Raw genomic sequence first — 22895 nt, 5'->3', positions numbered from 1 at the left:
CGGGGTGTGTGTGCGTGTGTCGGGGTGTGTGTGCGTGTGTCGATGTGTGGGGATGTGTGTGCGTGTGTCGGGATGTATGTGTCGGGGTGCGTGTGTGTGTCGGGGTGCGTGTGTGTGTGTGTCGGGATGTATGTGCGTGTGTCGGGATGTGTGTGCGTGTGTTGGGATGTGTGTGCGTGTGTCGGGATGTGTGTGCGTGTGTCGGGATGTGTGTGCGTGTGTCGGGATGTGTGTGCGTGTGTCGGGATGTGTGTGCATGTGTCGGGATGTGTGTGCGTGTGTCGGGATGTGTGTGCGTGTGTCGGGGTGTGTGCGTGTGTCAGGTTGTGCGCGCGTGTGTCGGGGTGTGCTTGCATGTGTCGGGATGTGCGTGCGTGTGTCAGGATGTGTGTCGGGGTGTGTGCGTGTGTCGGGGTGTGTGTGCGTGTGTCGGGGTGTATGTGCGTGTGTCGGGGTCTGTGCGCATGTGTCGGGGTGTATGTGTGTAGGGATGTGTGTGCAGGCCAGTCATGATATTTTGAGCAGCTTGCATTGTGTCACAGTTGTGCATTTACAGGGGCTCAGTGAGATTGGTGCTGGCCAAGACGACCCAGTGAGAAACAAGTCACCCTTGTGTGTGCGTGTGTCGGGGTGTGTGCACGTGTATCGGGGTGTGTGCGCGTGTGTCTGGGTGTGCGCGCATGTGTCTGGGTGTGTGCGCATGTGTCGGGGTGTGTGCGCGTGTGTCGGGGTGTGTGCGCGTGTGTCGGGATGTGAGCACGTGTGTCGGAATGTGTGCACGTGTGTCGGGGTGAGTGTGCGTGTCGGGGTGTGTGCGCGTGTGTCGGGGTGTGTGTGTGTGTGTCGGGATGTGAGCACGTGTGTCGGAATGTGTGCACGTGTGTCGGGGTGTGTGCGCGTGTGTCGGGGTGAGTGTGCGTGTCGGGGTGTGTGTGTGTGTGTCGGGATGTGAGCACGTGTGTCGGAATGTGTGCACGTGTGTCGGGGTGTGTGCACGTGTGTCGGGGTGAGTGTGCGTGTCGGGGTGTGTGTGTGTGTGTCGGGGTGTGTGTGCGTGTGTTGGGGTGTGTGCGCATGTGTCGGGGTGAGTGTGCGCGTGTCGGGGTGAGTGTGCGTGTGTCGGGGTGAGTGTGCGTGTGTCGGGGTGAGTTTGCGTGTGTCGGGGTGAGTTTGCGTGTGTCGGAGTGAGTGTGCGTGTGTCGGGGTGAGTGTGCATGTCGGGGTGTGTGTCCGTGTGTCGGGGTGTGTCCCCGTGTGTGCGTGTGTCAGGATGTGTGCGCATGTGTCGAGGTGTATGTGTGTAGGGATGTGTGTGCAGGCCAGTCATGATATTTTGAGCAGCTTGCATTGTGTCACAGTTGTGCATTTACAGGGGCTCAGTGAGATTGGTGCTGGCCAAGACGACCCAGTGAGAAACAAGTCACCCTTGTGTGTGCGTGTGTCGGGGTGTGTGCACGTGTATCGGGGTGTGTGCGCGTGTGTCTGGGTGTGCGCGCATGTGTCTGGGTGTGTGCGCATGTGTCGGGGTGTGTGCGCGTGTGTCGGGGTGTGTGCGCGTGTGTCGGGATGTGAGCACGTGTGTCGGAATGTGTGCACGTGTGTCGGGGTGTGTGCGCGTGTGTCGGGGTGAGTGTGCGTGTCGGGGTGTGTGCGCGTGTGTCGGGGTGTGTGTGTGTGTGTCGGGATGTGAGCACGTGTGTCGGAATGTGTGCACGTGTGTGTCGGGGTGAGTGTGCGTGTCGGGGTATGTGTGTGTGTGTCGGGGTGTGTGTGCGTGTGTTGGGATGTGTGCGCATGTGTCGGGGTGAGTGTGCGCGTGTCGGGGTGAGTGTGCGTGTGTCGGGGTGAGTTTGCGTGTGTCGGGGTGAGTTTGCGTGTGTCGGAGTGAGTGTGCGTGTGTCGGGGTGAGTGTGCATGTCGGGGTGTGTGTCCGTGTGTCGGGGTGTGTGTCCGTGTGTCCGTGTGTCAGGGTGTGTGCGTGTGTCAGGATGTGTGCGCATGTGTCGGGGTGTATGTGTGTAGGGATGTGTGTGCAGGCCAGTCATGATATTTTGAGCAGCTTGCATTGTGTCACAGTTGTGCATTTACAGGGGCTCAGTGAGAATGGTGCTGGCCAAGACGACCCAGTGAGAAACAAGTCACCCTAGACATCAGTATTAAATTGAAAATCAAGATTTGCTCGGTTTTCATTGACCTGACCTTAATCTGTGAGAGACCTATGTTAATAAGACAGTTGAGGAGGCGGGGGGAGTGGAGGACGGGGTGGTGGGAGAGGGTGCGTTTGAATATTGGAAAACTCAGATGAGAGAGATGGACAAGTAAAAGACATCCTGCTGGGGATGATCAACGACAGCAGTTCTTGCATACAGTTGAAATACTGGATGACATTTAAGTACATTTGTAAAATTTGGCACTTACAAATGTCTTTCAAAAGGTTTACCTCGTTTTTACTGGGGACTCCATTTGTTTCAGTCCTGATTTATTTTTAATATCATGCAATCGCTTAAATATTGTTTAAAGTGTTGAATATATTCTCTAAGGAGCTTACTATGGTAACACTTTGCAGATCCTGCCCCTTCTCTCGAAGCAGCTCGTAACCTGGAGGAGAAGCTGCTCCAGCTCCAACGTAATGAACCAGAGAGTCGAATAGGGAAGGATTTCTTCAGACACTGCAAGAAACAATCTGAACTGCTCAACTGTGAAGGTAAATGGTAAACTTCAGAGGAATGACGAGCTGGTTACATTGAAACCTTTCAAGGAATGAACTGTTTATTGGATTTTCAGCTTTAAAAAGCACTTGTACATGGGTAGTTTCTGTAATGGACAGGAGGGGGATTTAATTCAAACAGCTCTGATTTACCCTCTTGCCACCCATCCATCAACAGAAAGGTGTTTTGATTTTGATTTCTCCCTTTACAATTGTGCGATATTTTTCCACAACCTCTCAGTTTAGGTATGATCTAATTTCTATTAACATCTCCACACAAACCCGAGATAGGGTAGAATCAGAGGGTTAGTTTATTTTACACACTCAACCCGCAGGGGGGGGGGTTGTCACTACGTAGCTCCCGATATACTCATACAATAAAAGAGGGAGAAGGAAAAGATAGGCTTAGGACAAAGACCACAAAGAACATGAGAATTATTGTTTCACATGAATCCAGAATCAAAGTACAATGAAGTCAGCAGGTTGAAGATTGATGCTGGATTTCATAAAAATATAGAGTGAGGTCTTGGCTATTAGACATTCCTATATTTTGAAAAAACATCTGACAATTGATGTGGAAATACCAGTCAAAGAAAATCTGACGATTGATGTGGAAATACTAGTCCTCGGGATTAAAAAATAAATATGTTGATCGTGGGGTGGCACTGCAGCCCATGGCGCTGAGGACCCAGGTTCGATCCTGGCCCTGGGTCACTGTCCGTGTGGAGTTTGCACATTCTCCCCGTGTCTGCGTGGGTTGCACCCCCACAACCCAAAGATGCGCAGGTTAGGTGGATTGGCCACACTAAATTGCCCCTTAATTGGGGGGGGAATAATTGGGTACTCTTAAATTTATTTTTTAAAATACATCTATCATTTTCGAAGGCTGTTTCTTGTTATCCTTTATGCTACATGGAGGAAGTTAGCCTCATTTGTCTGAGGTCAGATGGTTATTTAGACAGAGAAGCCAATTTGAAACCTCAGATGGAAGTCTACAGCAAGCGTTGCAGTGGAGGTTCTCCACTATTTGTCCATTGAAATTATATGAGCACAGTAACTTTTTCACTACTCCAGTATAGCCATGAAACCTCAAGGCATACAGAGATCTCCCCCTCATCAACTGCGTATCACCGTCCAACCAGCACCCAGGCAGGTTTGCCTTGCCAATGGGACAGGTTATGCACTGCAATTGTGATGGAGGTGTGTCAGCTGTTCACTGATGGAATTGATTCTGTAAATATGCATAAGTCAGGAGATTGCTTCACTATTTTGGAGGACGGGTTGCCTTGAAAATGCAGGATGGAATAATGATAGTAGAGAGAGGAATCTTAGCTCAGAAAATCTAGGAGTAGGATGGGATTTTTTGGCCTTTGCCGTGGGTGTTATCTTCCAGTCCCGCCGAAGGCGACCCCCTCCCCCACGGCGGGTTCCCTGCCGGCGGGACAGGCAAGCTACGCAAAACGCTGTCGACATCGACGGGACCAGAAAATCCCGCCGGCAGGCAATGACTAGCCGCCTATACAGCCGGAAATCACGCCTCAGGGGGACAGAAAATCCTGCTCATAGAATCAGTTTGGATGAAGGAAAGTAAAAATAAGGGGCAGAAAACAAAGGGAGCCCTACAAACCATTCCCACAAAACATAGCTGTAGTGTTGAGTAGAGTTTAAAGCAGGAAATTAGAGGTGCATAAAATTAACCTAATACAGAAGCTTTCATGTAGCTTGGACAAAACAAATTTGTGGTAATAGTGTAGAAGGCAAGTTTAAGGAATGCATTCAATAGTTTTCTAGATCAGCATGTTAGGGATCCAGATAGGGAGCAAGCTATTTTAGTTCAAATATTGTGCAATTAGTAAGGGTTAAAAAATAATAATAAAGGAGTCAGAGTGATCATAAGACGATATAATTTAATATTGAGTTTGAGAGTGATTTAGTTCGTACAAAACTAAGGTCTTAAATCTGGGTGAGCAAACTGCATATATATGAGGGGCGATTTAGCTAAGGTAGATTGGAAAACCAGGCGAAACAATATGACAGTAAACAGACAATGGCAAACATTTAAAGAACTAATTCGCTATATTATTTCCGCTACGGAATAAAAAGCCCACAGGAGAATGGCCCAAACATGGCAAACGAGAAGTTAAAGTTAGTATTAGATTAAAGGGAGAGGCTTGAAATATTTCCGAAACAAGAGGTAAGTCTGAGGATTTGGAGGATGAGGGAGTAAACTTGCAGTACTTCGCAAAGTTTCTTTCACTGTGATCCCATTTTGAAACTGGAAAATTGCTATGAGAGCCATGGGGGGAGGTGGCAGAGGGTGAGAGAACTGGGTTTGGGAGGTGGAGCTAATGGTGAGTTGGGGGTAGTGTGGAAGCGAGATCAAGGGGAAGGAAGCTGTGGGAGGGGGAGAGGATTGGAGAGCAGACGGGGATGATTTTCCCCTCCCATTTTGCTGGATCTGTTTTGTATGGCAATTGGGCCTCAGAGATCACACCCACTGGACCTCTGAGTCGATGCCAAGGCTGAGCACCAGAGGGAACACTGTACAGACACCTTGGAGGGGAGGGAGTTCATGGCCACACTGTGACCAGCCCTTTGGAAACCTCTGAACTAGAGACATAAGAACAGGTTGTAGGAGTGCGTTTAGGTGTGCAAAAAGGAAGAAATTAGCAAGAGCTGATGGGCCCCATAGAGGCAGGGACAGGATAAGCTATAAGAGGAAATTTGGGACATTAAACAACTGCTTTGTATCTGTCTTCACAATACATGGTAGTCAAGGAAGAGTCTGGAAAGGAAGGTCAAAAAACCCTTGGTTTAGGAAAAGTATATACAAGCAACAATCCAATTCCCAGCTGGGACTATTCTGGGACCCTGGCTCCTACCTGGGTTTTATCCTGTGGAATTAATGAGCCCTGATGGGCCTCCGCCCCTCAGCTGGGGGAGCCCGAACTCCATGAGGCTCACGGGAGATTCGACTGGTCTTGGGGGTTATGACTCCGTATAAACCTGAAGAACATTCCTGAAGTCGTGAGTAACCAAAAGTCGAGTAAAAATTAGGAATTTCAGAATATTAAACTCTCCAATCCAGAATGCTTGGGACCAAGGCATTTCTGGATTTTGGAATTTTCTGGATTACACAGCAACATTAGAATGCCTGTCAATAATTTTAATTCCTACCTAATTAATCAACTTTTCTTTGTCACCTTGCCGTCTTCCCACTGAAACATCCATCAGGTGATACTCTTGTATTCAGCAGCGATTACTCCTCCCCCTTCTGGAAGCTCTAATTTAGAATAATACTGTGCATAATTGAAGCAGGACCATTAGAAAAAGCATACAGGCCGTCACATTCATTATTTCATGTTTACTTACAGCATCGTGGGGTGGTGAGTCTGTGGGTTGCATGAGCTGACTAAAAGAAAATTCCAGACAACTGGTGTTTCTAGATTTTGGATTCCTGGACTGGAAAGGTTACAATGTATTAGTAAAGAAATAGGTCGAGAGAAATTAATGGAACTAAAAACTGATATTCCATGGACTTCGTATCCTACATCCTCTGCTTTTAAGAGAGGCAGCTAAAGAGATAGTAGATACATTGGTCTCTCAGAATTCCGTAGATTCTAGGAGCATCCCCATGGAGTGGGGGGTAGTAATCATTCAAGAAATGGGAAACTGTAGGCCAGTTAGCCTGACGTAAGTAATAGAGAAAATGCTAGGATCTATTATTAGGAACGCAGTGATCATTTTTATTCTGATGAAATACTTGACCATAGCTGATGAATTTGTTGAAATATCATTTTACGTTCTTGCACACGCTGGCTTAAGCAAGTCAGACTGGGCAGGGATAATGAATATGAGTAAACCAGTTAGATTTAGATTTTTATAATACTGGAGAAATGTTAATTTTAGGGGGCGAGATTCTCCGACCCGGCGGGGGCTTGCGTGAATCCCGCCCCTGCCGGTTGCCAAATTCTCCGGCACCAGAGATTTGGCGGGGGAGGGAATCGCGCCGCACCGGTTGGCGCCCCCCCCCCCCCCCCCCCCCCCCCCCCGCGATTCTCCGGCCCGAATGGGCCGAAGTCCCGCTGCTAGAATGCCTGTCCCGCCGGCGTGGATTAAACCACCTCTCTTACCGGCGGAACAAGGTGGCGCGGGCGGGCTCCGGGGTCCTGGGGCGACGGGGACGCGGGGCGATCTGGCCCCGGGGGGGTGCCCCCATGGTGGCCTGGCCCGCGATCGGGGCCCACCGATCCGCGGGCGGGCCTGTGCCGTGGGGGCACTCTTTTCCTTCCGCCTTCGCCATGGTCTCCACCATGGCGGAGGCGGAAGAGACTCCCTCCACAGCGCATGCGCGGGGACGCCGTGAGCGGCCGCTAACGCTCCCGCGCATGCGCCGCCCGGCAATGTCATTTCCGCGCCAGCTGGCGGGGCACCAAAGGCCTTTTCCGCCAGCTGGCGGGGCGGAAATCAGTCCGGCTGAGGCCTAGCCCCTCAAGGTGAGGGCTCGGCCGGTCAAGGGGCGGAGGATTCCACACCTTTGGGGCGGCGCGATGCCGGACTGATTTGCGCCGTTTTTGGCGCCGGTCGGCGGACATCGCGCCGATACTGGAGAATTTTGCCCCTGGTGTTGGACAATAAGTCATCAGAATTCAATTTCACGGACTTCCGGGTGCGGCGATGACCAGCTGAGTCGCACGTTTCGGCAGCTCCCTGTGAAACGGACTTTTGGGCTCTTGATAGGAGCCCCAATGGCAATTTTGACGGCTAAAAACACTGTGCGGTAAACCAGAAGGGAATCCCCCCTGGATACGGATGGAAAAAGGAGGAGAGAGTGGCCAGATTGCAGTGGATCCTTTAGAACAGCGGCAAGGAAGGCAAGCAAAAACCAAGATGGCGTCGGAAGGTGGCAGTTTAACATGGGGCCCTGAACAACAAGAGTTCTTGAAATGCTGTGTGGAAGAGATCAAAAAGGAAATGAAGAAAGAGCTGTTAGCCCCGATACTACAGGCGATCGAAGGGCTAAGGGAGGAACAAAAGACCCAGGAGCGGGAGCTTCGGGTCGTGAAGGCAAAGGCAGCCGAGAAGGAGGACGATATACAGGGCCTGGTGGTGAAGACGGAGACGCAGGAGGCACATCAGAAACGATGTGTGGAAAGGTTGGAGGCACTGGAAAACAACGCAAGGAGGAACAACCTGAGGATTCTTGGTCTTCCTGAAGGTGTGGAGGGAGCGGACGTCGGGGCATATGTGAGCACGATGCTGCACTCGTTAATGGGAGCGGAGGCCCCGGCGGGTCCGTTGGAGGTGGAGGGAGCATACCGAGTGATGGCGCGAGGACCGAGACCAGGAGAAATTCCCAGAGCCATAGTGGTGAGATTCCTCCGTTTTAAGGATAGAGAAATGGTCCTTAGATGGGCGAAGAAAACTCGGAGCAGTAAATGGGAGAACGCGGTGATCCGCGTTTATCAAGACTGGAGTGCGGAGGTGGCGAGAAGGAGGGCGAGCTTTAATCGGGCCAAGGCGGTGCTTCACAAAAAGAAGATAAAATTTGGAATGCTGCAACCGGCAAGACTGTGGGTCACATATCGAGGGAGGCACCACTACTTTGAGACGGCGGATGAAGCGTGGACTTTTATTGTGGAAGAAAAACTGGAATGAGCGGGTTATTAAAAAGAACGTTCGAACAAAGTGGTGGGGCGAATGTGGGGGGCAAAGAGGGGTTTTATGTACTAATCCTGCGATGTGGTAACTTTTCTCTCTCCCACAGGTGGTGATGGGGGGAGGAGGGGAGGTGGAGGAGATGGGGCGTTGACCATTGGGGGCGGGGCCAAGGGAGAAGCGCGGGCTTGGTTCCCGCGCTATGATAATCATGGCGGGAATAGAGAAGCAGGAAGGAGGGGGCGTCGCACGGTGCGAGCCGAGGTCACGGGGGGAAGCCGAGGTCAGCCAGAGTTTGCTGACTTCTGGGAGCAACATGGGGGGAGTAATTACGCTAGCGGGGGATCTAGCGGGGGGGGGGGTGGGAGGGGGGAATTACTGGGTTGCTGCTGCTGGGGAGAGGGGGGAGCTGGTATGGGAGAGGATGGGCGGGGGGGCACCGCCTGGGGGAGATACAGCTGCGTGGGAACCGGGTGAGGAGCTGGAAAAAGGTGATGGCTAATCGACAAGGGGGGGGGGTAGGAAGCCCCCCAACTCGGCTGATCACGTGGAACGTGAGAGGGCTGAACGGGCCGATAAAGAGGGCACGGGTACTCGCACACCTTAAGAAACTTAAGGCAGATGTGGTTATGTTACAGGAAACGCACCTGAAACTGATAGACCAGGTTAGGCTACGCAAAGGATGGGTGGGGCAGGTGTTCCATTCGGGGCTAGATGCGAAAAACAGGGGGGTGGCTATATTAGTGGGGAAGCGGGTAATGTTCGAGGCAAAGACTATAGTGGCGGATAACGGGGGCAGATACGTGATGGTGAGTGGCAAACTACAGGGGGAGACGGTGGTTTTGGTAAACGTATATGCCCCGAACTGGGATGATGCCAATTTTATGAGGCGGATGCTAGGACGCATTCCGGACCTAGAGATGGGAAAGCTGATAATGGGGGGAGATTTTAATACAGTGTTGGAACCAGGGCTGGATAGGTCGAAGTCCAGGACTGGAAGGAGGCCGGCAGCAGCCAAGGTACTTAAAGATTTTATGGAGCAGATGGGAGGTGTAGACCCGTGGAGATTTAGCAGACCTAGGAGTAAGGAGTTCTCGTTTTTCTCCTATGTCCATAAAGTCTACTCGCGAATAGACTTTTTTGTGCTGGGTAGGGCATTGATCCCGAAGGTGAGGGGAACGGAGTATACGGCTATAGCCATTTCGGATCACGCTCCACACTGGGTGGACTTGGAGATAGGGGAGGAAACAGGAGGGCGCCCACCCTGGAGAATGGACATGGGACTAATGGCAGATGAGGGGGTGTGCTTAAGGGTGAGGGGATGCATTGAAAAGTACTTGGAACTCAATGATAATGGGGAGGTCCAGGTGGGAGTGGTCTGGGAGGCGTTGAAGGCGGTGGTTAGAGGGGAGCTGATATCAATAAGGGCACATAAAGGGAAGCAGGAGAGTAAGGAACGGGAGCGGTTGCTGCAAGAACTTTTGAGGGTGGACAGACAATATGCGGAAGCACCGGAGGAGGGACTGTACAGGGAAAGGCAAAGGCTACATGTAGAATTTGACTTGCTGACTACAGGCACTGCAGAGGCACAATGGAGGAAGGCACAGGGTGTACAGTACGAATATGGGGAGAAGGCGAGCAGGTTGCTGGCACACCAATTGAGGAAAAGGGGAGCAGCGAGGGAAATAGGGGGAGTGAGGGATGAGGAAGGAGAGATGGAGCGGGGAGCGGAGAGAGTGAATGGAGTGTTCAAGACATTTTATAAAAAATTATATGAAGCTCAACCCCCGGATGGGAGGGAGAGAATGATGGGCTTCTTGGATCGGCTGGAATTTCCCAAGGTGGAAGAGCAGGAAAGGGTGGGACTGGGAGCACAGATCGAGGTAGAAGAAGTGGTGAAAGGAATTAGGAGCATGCAGGCGGGAAAGGCCCCGGGACCGGATGGATTCCCAGTCGAATTCTACAGAAAATATGTGGACTTGCTCGCCCCGGTACTGACGAGGACTTTTAATGAGGCAAAGGAAAGGGGACAACTGCCCCCGACTATGTCTGAAGCAACGATATCGCTTCTCTTAAAGAAGGAAAAGGACCCGCTACAATGCGGGTCCTATAGACCTATTTCCCTCCTAAATGTAGATGCCAAGGTCCTGGCCAAGGTAATGGCAATGAGAATAGAGGAATGTGTCCCGGGGGTGGTCCACGAGGACCAAACTGGGTTTGTGAAGGGGAGACAGCTGAACACGAATATACGGAGGTTGTTAGGGGTAATGATGATGGCCCCACCAGAGGGAGAAACGGAGATAGTAGTGGTGATGGATGCTGAGAAAGCATTTGATAGAGTGGAGTGGGATTATTTGTGGGAGGTGTTGAGGAGATTTGGTTTTGGAGAGGGGTATGTTAGATGGGTGCAGCTGTTGTATATGGCCCCAGTGGCGAGCGTGGTCACGAATGGACGGGGATCTGCATATTTTCGGCTCCATAGAGGGTCAAGGCAGGGATGCCCTCTGTCCCCATTATTGTTTGCACTGGCGATTGAGCCCCTGGCGATAGCGTTGAGGGGTTTCAAGAAGTGGAGGGGAGTACTTAGGGGAGGAGAAGAGCACCGGGTATCTTTGTATGCGGACGATTTGCTACTATACGCGGCGGACCCGGCGGAGGGGATGCCAGAAATAATGCAGATACTTGGGGAGTTTGGGGATTTTTCAGGGTATAAATTGAACATGGGGAAAAGTGAGTTGTTTGTGGTGCATCCAGGGGAGCAGAGTAGAGAAATAGAGGACCTACCGTTGAGGAAGGTAACAAGGGACTTTCGTTACCTGGGGATCCAGATAGCTAAGAATTGGGGCACATTGCATAGGTTAAATTTAACGCGGTTGGTGGAACAGATGGAGGAGGATTTCAAGAGATGGGATATGGTATCCTTGTCACTGGCAGGGAGGGTGCAGGCGGTTAAGATGGTGGTCCTCCCGAGATTCCTCTTTGTGTTTCAGTGCCTCCCGGTGGTGATCACGAAGGCTTTTTTTAAAAGGATTGAAAAGAGCATCATGGGTTTTGTGTGGGCCGGGAAGACCCCGAGAGTGAGGAAGGGGTTCTTACAGCGTAGCAGGGATAGGGGGGGGCTGGCACTACCGAGCCTAAGTGAGTATTATTGGGCCGCTAATATTTCAATGGTGAGTAAGTGGATGGGAGAGGAGGAGGGAGCGGCGTGGAAGAGATTAGAGAGGGCGTCCTGTAGGGGGACTAGCCTACAGGCTATGGTGACAGCCCCATTGCCGTTCTCACCGAGGAACTACACCACAAGCCCGGTGGTGGTGGCTACACTGAAGATTTGGGGACAGTGGAGACGGCATAGGGGAAAGACTGGAGCCTTGGGGGGGGTCCCCGATAAGAAACAACCATAGGTTTGCCCCGGGGGGAATGGATGGGGGATATGGAATGTGGCAAAGAGCAGGAATAACGCAACTGAAAGATCTGTTTGTGGATGGGAAGTTCGCGAGTCTGGGAGCGCTGACCGAGAAATATGGGTTGCCCCAAGGGAATGCATTCAGGTATATGCAACTGAGGGCTTTTGCGAGGCAACAGGTGAGGGAATTCCCGCAGCTCCCGACACAAGAGGTGCAGGACAGAGTGATCTCAAAGACATGGGTGGGGGATGGTAAGGTGTCAGATATATATAGGGAAATGAGGGACGAAGGGGAGACTATGGTAGATGAACTAAAAGGGAAATGGGAAGAAGAGCTGGGGGAGGAGATCGAGGAGGGGCTGTGGGCAGATGCCCTAAGCAGGGTAAACTCGTCGTCCTCGTGTGCCAGGCTAAGCCTGATTCAGTTTAAGGTATTACACAGGGCACATATGACTGGAGCACGGCTCAGTAAATTTTTTGGGGTGGAGGATAGGTGTGCGAGGTGCTCGAGAAGCCCAGCGAATCATACCCATATGTTTTGGTCATGCTCGGCACTACAGGGGTTTTGGATGGGGGTGACAAAGGTGCTTTCAAAAGTAGTAGGAGTCCGGGTCGAACCAAGCTGGGGGTTGGCTATATTTGGGGTTGCACAAGAGCCGGGAGTGCAGGAGGCGAGAGAGGCCGATGTTTTGGCCTTTGCGTCCCTAGTAGCCCGGCGCAGGATATTGCTAATGTGGAAAGAAGCCAAGCCCCCGGGGGTGGAGACCTGGATAAATGACATGGCGGGGTTTTTAAAGCTAGAGCGGATTAAGTTCGTCCTAAGGGGGTTGGCTCAAGGGTTCACCAGGCGGTGGCAACCGTTCGTCGAATACCTCGCAGAAAGATAGACTGAATGGGAAAAAGAAGGCAGCAGCAGCAGCCCAGGATCGGAGGGGGGGGGGGGGGGAGGAGGAACCAGAAGGACTCTCAGGGTTGTTAATATATACTGTATAGTATGTATAGGTCGTTGCTACAGATAATTATATATTGGACTGTTAAATTATATTTTTGGAGAGTGTTACTTGTGACAAGGCAGTTGCCAATTAGGGTTAGTTTTCATTTTTGCTATTTATTATTTATTCATTTTTTTTTTTGTTTATAAAATAGGTCATTGTTATTTGTGTTGTTATAATATTGTGTAAAGGATGCACAATGTACTGTGTTGGTTGACCAAAAATTTTCAATAAAATATTTAATAAAAAAAAAGAATTCAATTTCACAACTTTGCTGGTTGGATTTGAACTGACAGTCGTAGTGCCAAAGGGAACTATAATCCCAAAGTCTTCTACTTTGACCGCAGGTGTCAGTTGTGTTCTTTATTGGGTGTATGTCTGCTTAGTGTTGATAAACAAGGCCATAACGCGAACACATTTCGATCAGCTTGCTCTTATTTAGGCTGCTCCACAATCCTAGCACCTGCGCAACTTTTCGTATCATCCTCAAACTTGCAGATCATTCCAGCCAACACTTTATCCACCTTTTTTGTATATGTAATAATGATTCTAACATTGGCCCCTGTGGGGACATCACTGGCAACCAGTCTCCCACGGAGGTTCATAGCCTTTGGGCTGGAGCAATTTTTTATCTGCTGTAGCAGCTTTCCACTAATTCCACAATATTCTGTCTCGTGCAGTAAACTACCATGGTGCACCTCATCAAATATCATTATCAGGTAGATAATGCCCACTCCCCTGCCCTCCTCCATTAACATGGATTAAAACATCTTCAAATTTTGTAAGACATGGCCTTCTTTTCCAGAAGCCATGTTTGGTGTCTTTTACTCCTCGTCTGTCGAGGTGATGATAAAGAACACCTCATATAATCCCTTCCGGACTCTTCCCTATCAAACTAATAGATCTTTAGTTCTTGGATTCTGCCTTGTCTCCCCTTTTTAAAAATTGGAACCAGATGTGTATCCTTCCCGCCTGAGGAGCAGTCCTGACTACGAACCATTAAAGATGCGGGCAAAGGACTCTCAAAGCACTTGTCCCTGATCCGAGCCCTCAGGTGGCCGTCAAATCCTGTTGGTGCTTATTTTTAAAAGTGCTGTTTTTTTAGCATGATGGCCTTGATTTTTTTTTTTTAGATTGCCTTATTAAGGCAAATCTGCTTGCTGACAAATAATCAATGGGTTTGTTTTTAGGCTGAACAGAAGTGTATAGGGTGCATGATCTGTAAGGGTTCTCTCTCTGTGTGGAAGTTAATTCCCGTGAAGCTTACCCTTTAGCTTTCAGTTTAATTAGTAACTGTACTTATATATTAATTCCAGGTAATTACTGTATCAATAGATTTATTAAAATAAATGTGCTGAGCTATTAAAGCACTGATTGAACACATTCTAAAACTAATCAGTTTTGCTGCACATAAATATTTTTAGTACAGTGAGAAGATTGCATTAGTTAATTGGGATAATATGAAATCACTAAACCAATAGAGAAATTTGTAGTTTGATCTTTGTTACACCACATGTATCAGGATAGATCATAGAATTTACAGTGCAGAAGGAAGCCATTCGGCCCATCAAGTCTGCACCGCCACTTGGAAAGAGCACCCTACTTAAACCCACACCTCCACCCTTCCCCGTAACCCAGTAACCCCACCTAACCTTTTTGGACACTAAGAGCAACTTAGCATGGCCAATCCACCTAACCTGCACTTCTTTGGACTGTGGGAGGAAACCGGAGCACCGGAGTAAACGCACGTAATTACGGGGAGAACATACAGACTCCTCACAGACAATGAACTCAAGCCGGGAATCGAACCTGAGACCCTGGAGCTGTGAAGCAACAGTGCTAACCACTGTGCTACCCTCTGCTGCTCTTGTGCTACCGTGCCGACCTAAAAAAGTAGATTTTTGAAATGAAGATATTCATTTAAATACGTGGATTCAAACCGTGCTGGTTATAAGGACACTGTGTGAAGTAATTGTGCCAGCTTCCATTGACAGCCTCATTCAGTCCAATACTATAGCTGGTGTGGAAGTTGAAAATATCATGTCGCGGTGTGGATTCTGGTCATATTATGGGGTTCAAGCAATGTTGGGGACAGAGTAGAGAAACCTTTCCTGTGCATCTGTGTCTGATCTGGAAGAGGGTAGAGATGATGCTCCGTGAGTTGGATGTTTATGGTGCTACAGAGCTTCTGATGGTTTTCTGGTGTTGGCCCACAGGTTACCAGAATTTAATTTCACAACTTGCTTGTGGGATTTGAACTGACAACCTCTGAATAGCTAGTCCAGTACCATAATGAACTAGATATCAAGGCCTTTTTCTTTGCCCACAGGTGTCAGTTGTGTCCCTTGTTGGGCCTGCTTAACGTTGGCAAACAAGCCCATAATGCTAACACAAATAAATCTGCTTACTCTTGTTTAGGCTCCTGCACAATCCTAACACCTGTATAACTTTTTGTATCATCCTCAAACTGCAGATCAAACGCCTTAGTCACCTCATTAATAAGGATCAATGATTCTAGGACATCAGTGGCAAGCGGACTCCCATGGAGGTCCATGGCTGTGGCTTGGAGGGGAACTTGCAGGTCCTATGTGTCTGCTGCCCTTGGTCCTTCTAGATGGTAGTGGCCATGCGTTTGGAAGGTGCTATCGAAAGAGCCTGGCTGAGTTGCTGCATTGCATTTTGTGGATGATGCACACTGCTGCTATTGTGGTGGAGGGAGTGAGGGTTTAAGGAGGTGGGATGAGGTGCCACCAAGGTGCCACCTGCTCTGTCCTGGATGACGTCAAGCTTCTTGAGTGTTGTTGGAGCCAGACAAGTGGAGGGTAATCCGTCACACTCCTGACTTGTGTCATGTAGATGGTGGTCAGGCTTTGGGGAGTCAGGAGATGAGTTACTTGCTGCAGACTATTCTTGTAGCCACATATTTATATGGCTAGTCCAGTTTGGTTTCTTCCACTTCAAAGGCCATTAAGGTTCAGTCATGTAGTGCGAGGCTGTAGCCATGTACTCTTGATGGAGGTGACGAAAGGCAAGGTCTCCACATGTCATAGACATGTAGCCAGTTAGACCGGATACAACAAGGTTTATTCTACTACTCCACAGTATAATGACTCTCTAATCCACTCCCCTCAGGGTCCACCTTCCTGACCTGTTCCCAGGTTGGGGTTTATATCCTGCGGGGGGTTCCTCCAATTGGGAGGAAGCTCTACCCCCTAATCACCTGGGGAGTTCGTATTCCAAGGTGTAGGAGTTAATCTGACACAATATAGGTTCTGACCCTTTTGGGGGCCATAACACCCCCTCTCCCCCAACCAGTCTGGAGAAATGTCCATGTCTTCTGGCGATGAATCCCTCTATCGCTTGGGTAGCAGGCGGGGCCCCGAGGCGGCACCCCCCGTCCGGGAGGCGTGTAGCGCACCGGCAACTGTCGTTTTCGTGAAGAATGACGAAAGTGCGGTTGTTTGGCCGTCGGGATTGTCGGTGATATTGGCGGCGGTATGTAGTTGCCTGGTATTCCGATGTCCATGTTGGATCCAACGTCACTGTTGTCATTGTTTCTGGGCGGACCCATGGGCGCAGCGGTTACCCCAGCTTCTTGACTTCCAACAGGCGACGGGTATAGTGAGTGGGGGTCTGACCTCAGCGGGGATCCTCCTGGGCTGCATGGAGGACGGCGCCCGGATCCTGAGTGGGGTCTCCGGATTTCACCCCGGCGGCTCTTGGTCCCGTTGACGCATATGTTCCAGGTAGCGGTGTGCTTCATTTCCCTGGATTCGGACCATGTCGGATATTGATCCTGTTGCGCGGACGACCACGCCAGGGGTCCATGTGGCTCCCGAAATTCCACGTCGCCTTTCGCTTTGGGCCCCGACGTGAGTCTCTCGTAGAGCGGCCTGGACACTGACAGTTCCATGCCCCACGTTGGGAAGGACAAGACTATGACGAGTCTGGAGTCGTCGTCCCATGGGTAATTCTGCGGGCACGATCCTGGTCATGGCATGCAGCGTTATGTGGTAACTGAAGAAAAACGTGCCAACCGTGTCTCCCAGGATCCTACGGGCTCACTTAAAGGTTCGGACTGCTCGTTTGGCCAACCCGTTCGAGGCCGGTGGTATGGGGCAGTACGTACATGACGGATGCCGTTTGCAGCCATGGACAATGCAAATTCCTGGCTGGTGAATTCCATTCTGTTGTCAGATACCAGGACTTCGGGCAAACCGAGCGTGCTGAAGATGTTCCTCAGCCTGTCTACGGTGGCTCATATGGTTGCAGTGGGAACCCGGTATACTTCTAGCCATTTAGAGTGGCTGTCCACTAATATGATGAGTGTGGCCCCCTGGAAGGGACAAGCAAAGTCTAAGTGGACTCGCGACCATTGTTTCCTAGGCCACTCCCAGGAGTGCATCCAGGCTACTGGTGGGGCTTTTTGGTGCTCCTAGCACAGAACGCAGTTGTGGGACCGCCTTCTCGATCTCGGAGTCTAATCCGGGCCACTAAATATAGCTGTGCGTCAGGTGTCCATTGTGGAGGTCGTTCACAAATTCGTGCGACCATGCTCGGGCACATCGACTCACGTCCCCGGCCACTCATGTCCCTGGCCACTCTCATCCCCCACAAAAGGACGGCATCCTTGATGCTCATCTCTGGCAGCTTTGAGGTATTGGCCTTCTGTTCGTCCAGCAGCGCCCTCTGCTGGCCCTCGTATTGGACCATATGCCGGACCCGTGATGATTTGGGTCTGTCTGGGTCCACACTTTCATGCGGGCTGCTGTTACTGGCAGAGTGTCTAAAAAGTGGAGGGCGGCTATCACCTCCACAGCCGCATTGAGTGCTGCCGGTTTTGTAGAGAGGGGCAGGCAGCTTGTGCCCGAACAAGGCTCCAGGGTGTATTCGTAAGCAGCGAGCAGCAACGCCGATTGCTGGACCTGGGCAGACGCAAATGGTGGGATCACTCGGTCCTCTTTAAACAACCCCAGCAGGTGCTTGTGGTCCATGTATATCGTGAACCTGCGTCCATAAACGTATTGGTGGAATTTTCGCTCGGCGAATACAACGGCCAAGCCTTCCTTTAATGCTTGAGCATAGTTCCGTTCCGTGTCCGCGAGACTCGAAGGCTATTGGCCGCTCTGAGCTGTCAGGCATGCGGTGTGCCAGGACCGCTCCGACGTCGTACGGTGAGGCATCGCATGTAAGGTGAACGCTTTTGATGGGACGAAATGAGTCAGTAGCTCGTCTGACAAGAAACACTGTTACATCCTGGAAAGCCCTCTGGTGTGAGGGGCCCCAGTCCCCTCACTGTCTTTTCTTCAATAGTTGGTGGAGCGGGTTGAGCAATGTAGCCATCCGGGGAATGGATTTCCCGTAATAATTCACCAGGGTCACTAGGGATGGGTGCCTGACAGATCGCCTGTACCTTGACTTGCACCGGAGAGAGGCCCCTGCTGTCTACCCGGTAACCCAAATACGTGACCTCAGGCGTGAAAAGCACACTACGCTCTCCAGAGGTGGACCCCAGCCCAAGCAAACAAAATTCTCCTGGAGCCCGTGTTCAGCGCTCTCCCGGGATAGCGCTATGTCTACAGCCCTCTGGAGAGTCAGAGGCATCTCCAACAGCAGCTTTCGCTGCGTCTTCCGGTCCCACAGTCCACAAATGAAGTGGTCCCTCAGAGCGGCGAGACACCGGAGGTGCGCCAAATACTCCCCGTGTGACTTAGTCGGGGCCTGTGAAGCCGTATGAAACCGATACCTTCGGACCATGATAGGTGACTGCGGATTCAGGTGATGGTCGGCCAGCATAGCGAATGCTAGTTCTTCTAGTTTGTCCAGGTAAGCAAGGTTTTTAATTATCACGTAAGTTGGACCGCCGATGACGGTCAGCAAAGTTACGGTCTGACGCACGCCGAAAACATTGTTGTACCCTTTCAGCATACTGGGCCTAATTGTCAGTTTCAGCGTCAAAGCTTTCAAGCTTACCGATGAGCACCATTGCACTGCCTTGGTGGAGGCCTCCCCAAACCCCGCGGAGTCTGGCTGGAGGCGCTGAGTCCTGTGGTTGCGGCAGCTCCACTTTATCCTCATCGCCAGCGTTGTGACCGAAGACAAAGACTCCGCGCGTAGCCAGATAGACAGGCTCCAACAAAGTTTATTCTACTACTCCACAATACAATAACTCTATAATCCACTCCCTCAGGGTCCACCTTCCTGATCTGCTCCCAGGTCGGGGTTTATATCCGGTGGGGGGGGGGGGGTTTGAACAATTGGGGGGAAGCTCTGCCCCTTAATCACCTGCCGAGTTTGTATTCCAAGATGTAGGAGCGGAATCTGATACAATGTCGGTTCTGACCCCTTAGGGGGTCGTAACACCGGATTGGCAGCCTCCCTCCCCTGAACAACAATGCTGAGCCAGTCGGGATTTTACACAACGTGGCAGCTTCCATGCTGCCCTACACTCCACCCGATTTACTAAATTCAGTTTCACAACTGGTTGCGGCGAGGTTTTGACCTGAAGATCTCGGGCTTACTAATCCACCCCATTCACAGCACAAGTCACTTAAAGATTGTTTTACAGCATTAGAACTGTTAAATCCATGGATCTATTTTCTGTGAGCGATTAACATAAATTTTATTAGAAATTCAAATGTTTTAATTGGAATTAAAATGTTTCAGCATATTGTAATTAGTTTTGTACAAACAATAGGTCAATTCTAGAATGACAAAAGTTTGTTAACGCAGGAAGGATGGTGAGTTTATTCAGTTTTGTGATTTTCATTCTTTCGATTATTCTTAAAAGAACTGCGTGAGGTTCAGGGTAAAAGATGCAAACCTAATCACCAAATGAGATGGTAACACATTTTTATTCATAGCCAGTAATTATTACAAATTAATACTGCATTGCACAATCTTAGCTAATACTTAGAACCTAATTAGTTGTTTTACAGCTGTATTAAAATCTAAATAAATGGCAATGTTGTTCTGGTATTATCAAACAGCTGTTCCTTTATATGGTTTGGACGTTGCACCATTACAGCGGCGCTAAGTCTTTAGTATTTTAAAGCATGCTTTTAAAACACAATTTTACTATCTGGTTTTGTTTTTGGGGCAATCTTTCCACTGTGCTCGCACCAAGGGTCTGCAGCAGTTGCAATTTACTATAATCACAAGTAAAGATTCTCGGGCAACATTTATATCCACACTGAAATCTGCATTAAACTTGACCAATTGGTTACGGTGAGAGTCACTCTAACGTAGCTAACAGGTAAAAAGCAAGCACGCTAACTTAAATAGGCTCCGTCGGATTATTAGAGCAAGATGAAATGATTGATTAATTGATATTTATTGTCACATGTGCCGAAGTACAGTGAAAGGTATTTTTCTGCGGCCAAGGGAATGTACACAGTACATACACAGTAGACAAAAGAATAATCAACAGAGAGCATTGACAATGGTACATCAACAAATAAGGCAGATGTAATCCGGTCACTTGGCTATCTTTGTTTTAAGATTCCCAATTCCATAGTTCACATTTCATAATGGATATTTTTTGAGTGCACAGAGTTCTATACTCATCCCGCCCCCCCCCCCCACCCCCACTCCCCCCCCCCCCCCCCCCCCCCCCACCACCACCACCACCCCACCCCCAGAGAGCGCAGCGGGCCCCCACAGTGAACAAAACCTTTGCAGAAGAGTATTGGAGGGCACCACCAACTTGTTGAGTTGCTGGAATTGCATCCACAGAAGGCCAATGGCCTGTTCAATGTTTATCCAGCTGAGCAGGTGGCCTTGGCTGCATCACCTCTGTCTGAAGCTCCTGTTGAGGATCCAGGCCATCTCATCAAGGGATCTCCCTTGTCCTCGAGGACCTATCCACACACTTTGGGGGTTGAAGTGAAGATCTGAGGTAGCCTGGACTTGCAAAAGATGAAGGAGGAAATTTATGCATGTGGAGAAATCTCTTGTTGAGGTCCCACACCAGTTGGATGTTGAGGGCGTGGAAGCCCTTCCTGTCGATGGAATCACTGTCCCAGTGGGTTGAATGATGGCCATTTGGATGCAATCAGCAATGCCATTCAGCTGGGGGAATCCAGTGATGAAGGTGAAACCCATTGCCCTGTATCCCGTGAAAAGCTTGTCTGTCATAAAATAAATCTGCTGCCCATCTCTGGCAAGGATCATAGAATTTACAGTGCAGATGGAGGCCACTCGGCCCATCGAGTGCACCGGCCCTGGAAAGAGCATCCCACTTAAGCCCACGCCTCCACCATTTCCCCGTAGCCCAGTAACCCCACCTAACCTTTCTGGACACTAAGGGCAATTTATCATGGCCAATCCACCTAACCTGCACATCTTTGGAATGTGGGAGGAAACCGGAGCACCCGGAGGAAACCCACGCAGACACGGGGAGAATGTGCAGACTCCGCACAGACAGTGACCCAAGCCGGGAATCAAACCTGGGACCTTGGAGCTGTGAAGCAACTGTGCTAACCACTGTGCTACCGAAGTGCCCAAAGGTGAGCCTCTGTGGCCTGTGAGATGCAGTGGGCTACCATTTGGGAGATGCCAAATCTGACAACTGTGCTCCCGTTGCCAGCTGGAGCCACCTTTCTAGGCAGGTGGCCATCCAGTTGTGCGTGACATCCTTGCTACCTGCTTTTCTGCCTGTGATGCTGGGGGATTCCGACCCCATTCAAAGCTTGGGTATGGTGTGCTTACTCTCACTGCCTCTTGGACGGAGCCAACAGCAACTCTTACTAAGCTGAGGCCCCCTTTGCCCTAATAACCCTTTTGTGGGCCTGAGATGATGCCCTTTCCACATTGTGCCTGCCTCCTCCTAGCTAATCTGTTTCAGAAGGTGCCTTTTACCCATGTGCCTCTCTAAAAATCAGAGCATTAACTCCTTACAAGTTCTTCATGGGTTTCTAAGCTGTTAATTGGCCTCAATTGGAGGGAGGGTGGGATTCCTATCCTGCCTTCCCCAGAAAAGCTGCTTATTGCAGGCAGGGTATTTGGCACCTTGAGATTGGCATGCCCGCTGGAGCTGTTAAATTCAGCAACCCAACTCCTGCGTCCCTGTGTTCATGACACCCTAAAAATCCGGCCCTTGGAAATTTTATTTTTCTAAAAACCTGCCATACTTTTCTTCTGATCAAGTTATTATTTCAGGACACGTGAGGTTGCTCACAAGCAATAATGGTTAGGGACGCTGTTTTAAACTCAGTTAATCCTGCGTCAAAAAGGCTCATTTTTTCATCAGTCTTTGGAACGAAAATAAATGGGCAACTAGTTTAAATTCACAGCAAATCAGCGACTTCTACATTAATTTCACCTTGTGAAGATTGTGGAGTAGGATTTCCACTGCCTACCATCCGCTATTACCCACGCTGACCCCACCACCACCCATAGGGGAAAATGCCCTGCACCATTGTCCAGCGCTTTTGAACTGTTACATCATTTACCTCAAACCTTCTCTCACCAAACTGGATTCCTTTGATCCTGCCTTGGGTATAATTTTGACTCATAAATTAAAGAATAAGATTTTAATTAATTTCATGCAACGTCCTTTCTGCAAACACCGCACTTTAAAACAGGAATACGGTAAAAACCGTGCCAGTGAAGTGTACGCAGTTGTTCAAAACAAACGCTAAGGATGAGGAGAAAAGTGTTCAAATATAGTTAAACAATTGCCAATTGTTTGATCCACGGTGCGTGAAAGTAATAATTAAAACCAGATCTTCTCTCAAAAATGTTGCGGGTGAAAGAACAAAGGCAGATGGATTAATTATTTTGTTCATTTACAATTAGAAATGAACACTGTTAAAGTGTGCAGTTTTGCAAGAAGTGTTCGCCTCAAAGATGCTGCCAAGCTGTGGATAATGACGAGCACTAAAATGTTGTCCTTATGTTGTGCAGCTCTGAACACAATTCCGTCTTGTCTCCCACAGCCACAGAACAATCAGCAGAAACCTCTCCAGCGAGCATCAAGGCATCTGAAGAATTACAAAAGAGCAGCACAGACAGCACAGCACTTAAAAACGATAACCTGTCACAGAAAAATGAGGCCGAAAAGGAAAGGTACATGAGAAGAAGATAATTGCCCAGTAAATCTTAAAGAAAATCTAATCCAAACTGAAAATGGCAG

General features: G+C 49.7%; 1 protein-coding gene across 3 annotated transcripts in view; it reads left to right on the top strand.

Moving 5' to 3' along the window:
* The window catches only part of cux2b (cut-like homeobox 2b), a 538929-nt gene that overhangs the window by 370773 nt on the left and 145261 nt on the right, over positions 1-22895 (top strand). For all 3 annotated transcript variants that reach the window (XM_072494865.1, XM_072494832.1, XM_072494896.1), the window contains exons 5-6: positions 2567-2704; positions 22699-22828. In XM_072494865.1, coding sequence (XP_072350966.1) covers positions 2567-2704; positions 22699-22828 — 268 coding nt within the window. The remainder of the gene's footprint in view (positions 1-2566; positions 2705-22698; positions 22829-22895) is intronic.

The sequence above is a fragment of the Scyliorhinus torazame genome, chromosome 1, assembly GCF_047496885.1.
Source record: "Scyliorhinus torazame isolate Kashiwa2021f chromosome 1, sScyTor2.1, whole genome shotgun sequence".
Classification (NCBI taxonomy): domain Eukaryota; kingdom Metazoa; phylum Chordata; class Chondrichthyes; order Carcharhiniformes; family Scyliorhinidae; genus Scyliorhinus; species Scyliorhinus torazame.
Note: the sequence above shows the minus strand (reverse complement) of the source record. Positions and strands in the feature narration are given on the sequence as shown.